At 40.6% G+C, this 9478-nt stretch overlaps 1 protein-coding gene and 1 non-coding gene across 8 annotated transcripts in view; both read right to left on the bottom strand.

The window, feature by feature from the left end:
- Positions 1-2977: 2977 nt before the first annotated feature.
- On the bottom strand, positions 2978-3084 carry LOC115029363. Its single transcript, XR_003834914.1, has one exon. It is a non-coding gene; the product is annotated as a U6 spliceosomal RNA (small nuclear RNA).
- A 3736-nt stretch (positions 3085-6820) lies between these two features.
- Positions 6821-9478, bottom strand: part of Ptpn20 (protein tyrosine phosphatase non-receptor type 20) — a 54653-nt gene continuing 51995 nt past the window's right edge. For 6 of the 7 annotated variants that reach the window (XM_021181775.1, XM_021181773.1, XM_021181774.1 and 3 more), the window contains 2 exons: positions 9158-9220; positions 7136-8468 (listed from right to left, as the gene is read on the bottom strand). In XM_021181775.1, the coding sequence (XP_021037434.1) occupies positions 8403-8468; positions 9158-9220 (129 nt within the window). In that variant the 3' untranslated portion in view covers positions 7136-8402. Of the gene's footprint in view, positions 8469-9157; positions 9221-9478 lie in introns of all 7 variants that reach the window. The other variant, XM_021181772.1, reaches the window with a different exon arrangement.

Here is a 9478-nt window from a genome sequence, read left to right as displayed (position 1 = left end):
CCTCCTCACCTGTCCTCCTCACCTGTCCTCCTCACCTGTCCTCCTCACCTGTCCTCCTCACCTGTCCTCCTCACCTGCCCTCCTCACCTGTCCTGCTCACCTGTCCTCCTCACCTGTCCTGCTCACCTGTCCTCCTCACCTGTCCTCCTCACCTGTCCTCCTCACCTGTCCTCCTCACCTGTCCTGCTCACCTGTCCTGCTCACCTGCCCTCCTTACCTGTCCTGCTCACCTGTCCTCCTCACCTATCCTCAGTGCTTATTATGATCAGAAAATTTTCTGTTTTGTTCAGAAACTGTTTCTCTCCAGCATTAATGTCTCATAAGGAGCCAGTTACTGGGTTTATTTGCTTATTTGTGTCAGGTACTTTCTTGATGTTTCAACTGATTTTGAGTTTTTCTGTTTCTGCTGCTCTTTGGGTTCTATGTGACATTTCTAATGTCTGAAAAAGAACTAGGAAATAGACTATAGGTTCATCTACTTTTAAAAAAGAATGTTAATCTCCCCCAAAATAATATCTTTATGAGTTATTTGGGAATGTCATATAACACACCCTATCATGCTATCCTCCCATTCCTCTCAGGTTCACCCCCACACTCACCTTTTCACCTTTCCCACAGACAGACAAATTATAGAAGTTTGGCCTGCTTCTTCTTCTCAGCTCCATGCCCCCAAGAATAAGACTCAGACTCAAACTATATTTACAAATACCTTGGCCATATAGTTAGGCTCTCCCCTGACTAGATCACAACTTAAAATAGCCCAATTATTTTAACCTACAATCTGACATGTGACTTGTTACCTATGATTAGGTGTCATGGGTCCCTCTTATCATATCTTTCTGGGTGAATCTGCTGCACCTGGCTCTATTCCCAGAATTCATTCTGCCTCCTGTATATCCCACCTCCTATTTTACCCTTTCCTGCAGGACACAGGTTTTTTTTAATTGACAGATGATGCATCTATACAATACACAAGATATTCTCTCTATACACAAACCAAAACCATCAAGTTCAATTTGTGTTGACCACACACTCACTGGAGCATGGTCAGCTCCTTAAACAAACTGAGTCTTTCCTCACCTGCATCCCTGACGGAGCTGTTAAAAGCTACATTTCAGCATCTTTATCACAATTGCTAAGGACTCTCTCTCTTCAACGTCTGACTGGACTGGTGGGAGGTTGTCACAGAAGCCTTTGATGTCATAGTTCTCTGTTATGAGTCTGCAGTCATTGATACCACAGCGAAAGTAGCTTCCTTGTTCATCGCAGCTAGCAGCGGCATGAATCAAGGACTTCCACAGGCCTTTGGCTGCAGCACAGCTCCTGGACACCAATATCATTGCTGGTAGCAGCATGCATCACCGTTGTCAACGTGGTTGGCATCATAGACCACTGACCTTAGCATGGCTTCTTCCTGCACCATGGCACCCAAGTCTTTCCTGGAGACTAATCCAGAAAACGAAGCACTCTTCATCTCCATATTTTGTTGCTCAGAATCAGGGTGATCATGCTGGGCAGCATGTATGGGGATTGGCCCGTGCAGGCTGCTGTAAACTACCCTGCCCTCAGCGCTAGCAGACCCATAGGCACAATGGGCATAATCTTAATGCATGTCCTCTCCCTCCCTGAACTGGGTGAGCTGACCATCGTCATCATCCTCATCATCACCACCACCATCATCATCATCATAGCCATCATCACATCATTGTCATCCCTGTTGAGCAATGACATACTTCCATCCACCAACACATCTCTAGTTCCTCTTTTCAAAGATGCAAGCACAGCTCTGTCCTACCATCTTTTTCCCCAATCCCATGAAACCACTTTTAAAAAGCATCTTTCCATAAGACTTACTTTTAGTTGTTCCTGAGATATTTTGCACTCTGCTGGTTCATTCTCCCTGCTACATCTCCCTGAGAAGTCTCCCTGGGTCTCCCTGGCTCCCCAGAGGCTCAGGTGCTGGCAGACACTGCCACATTATTTGCAATAGACAATATCCCAAGTCATGTTCCTTGCTACAGCCATGGGGCAGCGTTCTGGTGTGGTGCAGCTCTTCTTTGGTGACTGCAGGGGTGTCAATGAGGGCAGGCAAGATTTCTGTTTTTAATTCTGTGTATGTGTGGGGTCTTGTGAGTATATGCATTTAAGTTTGAGTACCAGAAGAGGGCATCAGATCCCTTGAAACTGGAGTTACAGACAGGCCTGCTTCTCCGTGTGGGTCCAGGGATGGAGCTCGGGTCTTCTGGAGCAGCAGCAAGCACTCTTAGGTTTCCTGGACCTTTCCCATGGGATTTGACTATAACCGTTTTTTGTTCTGTTTTCTTTTCTTTGGGGATAGGGACTTTTGGTGGCTTTCATGTATCTTTTATACCTCCAGTGAACTAACATGCTGTCTGAGCTCTCCTCATTCTACTCTCTTCTATTTGGACTTCTTCACCCTTTCTCCCTGTTCTGCTCAAATTTTGTTCTAAGATTCACCCTTAGTGTGTGACTCTCTTAAAGGAATTATACTTTACCTGGCAGTGGTAGCCCACACCTTTAATCCTAGCAATTGGGAGGCAGAAGCAGCTGGATCTCTGAGTTCAAAGACAGTCTGTTCTACAAAGAGAGTTTCAGGAAAGCCAGAACTACAGAGAGAAATCCTGTCTGAGAAAAACAAACAAACAAACAAACAAACAAAAAACAAAAAAACCCCAAACTATACTTCACTAAGCCCTCAATTCTTGTTAATCTTAAATAATGTATACACTTGATAAAATACTTTATAAAACATTGTTTTATATTTTATAGACCTTAGCCCCTTCCACCTCTTTTTTTATTTAAACCATTTTTATTAGATATTTTCTTCATTTACAATTCAAATGCTATCCTGAAAGTCCTATATACTCTCCCCCCGCCCTGGTCCCCAACCCACCCATTCCCGCTTCCTGGCCCTGGCATTCCCCTGTACTGGGGCATATAATCTTTGTAAGACCAAGAAAATATGGAACTCTTCACAAATTAACGTGTCATCCTTGCGCAGGGGCCATGCTAATCTTCTCTGTATCGTTCCAGTTTTAGTATATGTGCTGCCGAAGTGAGCACCCACTTCCACCTCTCATGAATATACATACAGGTGCAACTACTGCATTCAGATGAAACTACTACACTCTCCAGTGAGTGTCTGCAGGCTGTTAGTAATTAAGAGAGATCTTTCAGCACAGAGCTTGGGGAACAAGATGAAAGAATTATATGGGGGGCAGACACCATTGTGTAGCAATTTTTTGAAGCATTCTACTTGAGGAGAGCTCCTTACTACTCAGGAAATAAACAACACACAAGTCTCATGAAGTCCCTGAATCTTACAAGTCTAACAGGGTACCTCCTTCCACGGGGTTATATAAGGATAACTACTGAGGAAGGAAACTTTTACCTATCTATGCCTGCAAGTCATGCAGAGAACTCCAGAATACTAGTTTTAATGAATTTCACCCATTCTAGGGTGGGCTTTTGATAATGCAGCTGCTTTTGAGTAGACTGTGTTCCTATAAGTAATCCCTTACCCATACTCCTGAAAGTAATCCCAATAAACTCACTGTTGAAGGTTATACTTCAACAGTAACACTACTTTAATCAGTCATGCCCACCTGTAGGAAGTGAATGTCTGTTCATGTTATCCAAGGGATAGTATCACACAGTACTCATTATGACTGAACAAGGGGCTTTGCAGTCAGGCCACCAAGGGTGGTAAAGAACACTGGAGATCGCAGGTTCAGTCCTTGGTTTCCCATTCTAACATTCTTTGGACAGCTTGTCCATTCTCATGCCTCAGCATCATCTTCAACATAAATGTCCCCTCAGATTTGAATTTGCAGCTTGGGAATAGTTTTTATTATTATTATCATTTTATTAGGTATTTTCTTCATTTACATTTCCAGTGCTATCCCTAAAGTCCCCCATACCCTCCCCCCCCCACTCCCCTATCCACCCACTCCCACTTCTTGGCCCTGGCGTTCCCCTGTACTGAGGCATATAAAGTTTGCAAGACCAATGGGCCTCTCTTTCCACTGATGGCCGACTAGGCCATCTTCTGNTACATATGCAGCTAGAGACACGAGCTCCGGGGTACTGGTTAGTTCATATTGTTGTTCAACCTATAGGGTTTCAGACCCCTTAAGCTCCTTGGGTACTTTCTCTAGCTCCTCCATTGGGGGCCCTGTGATCCATCCAATAGCTGACTGAGGTCTCATTGGTATAAAATACAGCAGAACTCAAACCAAATATACCATTGTCTCTCCTGACTATGTTAACGAATCCCAAAAGCTTTATTTTCATTTAGTTTGAAGTACTCTTTAAGGTCTTTTTTAATTTCCACTTTGACTTCTGAGTTATTTAGAAATATACAGACTGGGCTGGTGAGATGGCTTAACAGATGAGGGCTTTTGCTGTCAAGCCTGCCACCCCTGATCTCTGCGACACACATGGTGAAAGAAGAGGACCTACTTCCTTTACAAGTTGTCCTCTGACCTCCACATTCATATGGTGACACAATGTGTGATTTTAGTTCATACATAAACATACTTTTTATATTAATAATTCTTTTAAATGACTGAGATATAAAATTCTTATAGAAAGCATATTCTGCTATAATTTGGTACAGTGTCTATAAATAGCATGTGGATCTGGTTGACAATCCAGATCTGAGCAATATCTCTCACCTTTTCCCTCTTATTCTAACAATTACAACACAAGTGTTGAACTCTCTAAATATAATTGTGCATCTGTCTATCTTCTCAGTATTATCAGATCCATCAATAATTGCTCTAATTGTTAAGCTCTGGACTTTCAATACTAACTTTAACATATAACATATTTTTAAAAATACAAAACAGATTTGAGGTAGTGAGGTGGCTCAGCAGTTACAGCCACTAACTGCCAAGGCTGATGACCTGAGTCAAGCCTCACATAGTAATGAAGAAAACTGACTCTGGAATCTGTGCTCTGACTGCCTCAGGCACACCCTGGCACACATCCACCCAAGCATACACACAATGAATCTAACTCAGGGCCTCATGAGTGCTAGAAAAACGCTCTACCACTGAGCTACACTCCTGCCCAGAACCACAGTGTTTAAAACACTTTGACTTTTCCACCATCATTTCATTATTCTCTTTCATCTCAATTAACTCCTTTTTCAAAACTATCTTGGGTCTGTAGTGAATTTATTGCTCACCTCGAACCTGATCATAGACTAGTCGGTTCTTACTAAGTTCAATATTAAGTTGTTTGGGTTTTTGAAAGAGGGTCTGACTGTCCAGGCTTGGCTAGCCTGGAACTCACTATGTGTACCAGGCTAGCCTTGGACTCACAGACATCTGCCTTCTGAGTGCTGGGGTTAAAGCACGTGCTACCATGCCTATGTCTGATTTTTATACAACTCTTCAGTTATTTCATGTTTAATACCTCTGTTGCTGATATAAAGGAATTGGCAAAACTCTCCTTTAAAATGGGCCAGGAAGTAAACACTTTAGACTGCATGAACTATGTGATCCCTGAAAATATGAATAATCCAGACTTTTCTATTACAGCAAAAAGCAGCTGCATATAATAATTTGTAAGAAAATGAGCCTTCAACATTACAAATGAAGGCATGCTATGGTTACTATGCTGAATATAGCTGAATACAGCTGAATATAGCTGAATACAGCTGAATATAGCTGAATAGCTATAGAGAAAGTAAATTTTACAAATGTACCTTGAATTGTGACTTTGGGATACATTTTCTAATATTTTCAGTAAGCTATTATTTTTATGAAGGCAAACAAGTAATTTTGTTCTACCTTTCTAATCCTAATAACAATGGTTGTACTGTGTATCCCCATACTCTTTCTAGCTACCAGATAACTCCTCGGTGACAGTGCTGGTGGCTTGTTAATAGGTTCTACTTCACCCTCAAATACGATGCGATTTTCTAAAAGCTTTCTCATTTTCAACCTTCAGAGATGACAGCTGGATTGGGAAGCTTCTATGATTCCTTCCCATTCAGACTGCTTCCTAATGAAAGCATTACCCCCTACTTTTGGATCATAGCTATAGACTCAGAGCTCTGAGCCATCCACCCTCCCCACTGAGTCCACTGATTGATACATTCTTCAATTATTTCAATCTCAAGACAACACAGGAAAAAAAACCAAAAAACAAAAAAACCCCGAGTCTTTCCAGGGCTTAGAAAAAACTAAGTAGGAAATGGAACTTTCACTTTAGGTCTTCCAAGGTGTTTTCCTTTGTGAGTTTTCAATAAAATAAATCACTGAAATGGCCTTTGAGTCACATATGCAAGCTCCATTGGAAGCTGAGTGTTCCAGAGAGGCCAAGAGGGAAAAGGTCCAAAGAAAAATTGATTCGTAAAACCAGTTAGGAGGTAAATATGCAATACTTATATCTGAAAAGTCTTGGTCTAACACTTAAGCATCATTAAATTGTTTTGAAGTTGAAAGTTACTAAATATCCATGCTTATATTTAAATATCTTTAAGCTTTCTTTAAGTCAGCTGTCACATCCTCACCAGGGTTTCACATCCAAGGTAGGAAATGATTCACTACTAGTGTAGAAGTCAGGATTTCAAGCAATCCAAAGTTTTTGCTTTGAAATTCACCTTCAAGAATGAAATGAAATCAAATGCAGTCAGTGTTTCCATGTTTACTTAAATTCCCTGCAAAACTCAAAGTAGTTTAGCTGTAAAAACATGCCACACCTGAAAGAGGAGGCATGCTCAAGACACGGGGATGGCTTCGTCACAAGAAACCACAAGATCCTGATCAATTAAAACACTCCAGGCAATGCATAGTAAATATTTTCATTTAATAACAACATACAGGCCATGGTGAGAATATTCTTCTATATTATACTTATTATTTTATAGTAACAGAATGAAAATTCAGTTACAGATACAATGTTAATAACCAATAATCAGAATGATATTATTGTTCAGCACAGATCATTATGTATAGAAACAGTAGAAATAGCTATAATCATCAACTTGAGTTAAGGTCAAATATATATAACATATAATATTTCTAAAGTATAATTATATGTAATTATTTCTAAAGTGAGAATTATCAATTTTAATTCAAAAAATTCAAGTGTATTCATTTAACCAAAGAAATAAGCCTCTTAAAAGTCTAGCATTTATAATCTTAGGAATTTTCAATATGATTCACAGTTCTGAATTCACTGTACAAATACACTTATCAATTTCTTTGTGGCTGATAATTAGGAGTGTCTGATCACTGAAGCCTTCAACCAAAGAATCATCACGTTTGTCTGAGGCAGAGTCCTGATATAATGAATGTAACAGTGGCCAGAATTTTTTTAACAAGCATGTGGAAATTTTTACTTTTACAACTATGAATTTGGTTTTCCAAAATCTAGTCCAATGTCCAGCATCTAAGTATTCCTGTAGAGGAAAGAAATGACTTAATGGTCCTCTAGAGGGAAAAAAAAAATCTTTTTTAGATCTTAGTTAAAAAGAAAAAAACCTTGATACAACAGGTACCAAGAACGACTCAAACTTATATAACATCACTATATTAACATGTATGGGCTAGCTAAAGATCTAGAGGCAAGTGTAGCCCTTGCTTCTGATAGAGCACATGGAAAAGTATGTTAACTGATGGGGTAGGACAGGAGAGAAGTCTGCCTGGGCCCGGCAAACATTTCCACTGAATTTACAGATGGATGTGTAATTTAGTTTGGCACTGCTGACCAGTGTGTTCAGGAGATGGTAAGGAGGGGCACTATTCACCTACAAGGTGCTTGCCAGGGCAGCCGACAAGGGTCTGACTGCTCCTCCAGGAAGATAGCTCTTCCTTCAAAATCCCTAGGGCACTGTGGGACCATGGAAGTATGAGACACAAAAACCATTTTATATCAAAAGTCAGTCCACCCTAATTAGAGTCCTTTTGAGTTATTCGGTTACCAGCTGGGAGTATAGATTCTAGCACATTTCACATGTCTCCAAAATGACCACAAGAGGGCAGTCTGTGAGCCTGCAGTTTACTGCCCCCATGTTCTCCCAGAGTAGGGCTTGTAAAGTGTTTGAAATTGAGGCTTTTGGCCACCTTTCCAAATAAAATCTTATCAGACACATTTAAGTCTTTTATTAAGCTCTGTAATACCACAAACCAGACAGCCAAGCCGAGGTTGTTTCACGCAACTTCCGTTTCCGTAGAAGGCATGGAGGGTATTTTGCTCTTGTTCAGAAAGATCAAGTGGAAACAGTTCACTCTGTGCCTAGTGGTGCTGCCTTCAGGGACTTTCAGAGAGAAAAATCAGAAGGCAGACTGCACGGCCCGCAGACGCTTCCGCACAGCTCAGGCTCCAAGCTGCTTGGTAACCTTGAGTGGCAGGCGCAGAAGTCTCTCTTAATTCAAAGCCAGAAGGTTCTGAAGAACTTCAAGCACAATTTCATAACAAAACTGGTACTGCTCCTGTACACACACGCACACACAAGTGACACAGTGGTAAGTGAGCAGGCCCCATTGTCTCCCATGGGAGACCACATCTGCAAGGTTTTTCAGTCACATAAGAAAAGTCTCCTCAAATAACAAATGTTCATCTATAAACACTTAGGAACTTCCTTATGCAAGCATAGACTTGAAATATGAAGGACATAAATAATCAAAATAAATGACTTGGCCTAGGACTCCTTAACAGAGATTCTAAAGGGAAGGAAAATGTCAGCCTCACTTCCTTATATCTTCTATCTCTAGCCAATCTCACTCCAATTTTAAAAGATTCACATTAACTTTAACATTTCAAATGTATACAATTGTTATATGTTTATAAACCCAAACATATCTCTATTTATATAGACATACATAGTATACATATCAGTTCAGAGGCAACTGTTGTTATTATAAATATTCTCTTTGTTTCTCCTGGCAATTACAAACTAACCTGTAATACGAAAAAAGCTTTTTATACATGCCAATAGCAGGTAGATAGATAAGTAGATAGATAGATAGATAGATAGATAGATAGATAGATAGATAGATAGGCAGACAGACATAAATAGAGGCAAGTTCACATTTCACGTTACTGTCTAGAAACTTAGTACTACATTAGACCCACTGCTTCTGCAGCGTGGTGTTGGTCAAGTTACACGGGGAGTACTTGCCTTGGTTTGAATCATGCCAGAGCGCTGCTTTCTCATCTGGGTCACTATGTTCATAATGTTGAACTGAAATGAGATGACAATGGAGAACATAAACTCACAAATTGACAAATGAGTACTCTCTATCTCCTTCTAGTGAAAAGAGGTATCAAGTCGTAACTAGAAAGGTCTCCTTTCCAGTCGAAATACACGTCGCAAAGCCCAGCCTCATGAATAAGAAACACTTGTCTTTTGTCTCAGCTCCAAACTTTGTCTCTGTAACTCCTTCCATGAGTGTTTTGTTCCCAATTCTAAGAAGGGGCAAAGTGTCCACACTTTGGTCTT

This window comes from Mus caroli, chromosome 14, assembly GCF_900094665.2.
Source record: "Mus caroli chromosome 14, CAROLI_EIJ_v1.1, whole genome shotgun sequence".
NCBI lineage: Eukaryota > Metazoa > Chordata > Mammalia > Rodentia > Muridae > Mus > Mus caroli.
This window is presented reverse-complemented; position numbering and strand designations above follow the sequence as displayed.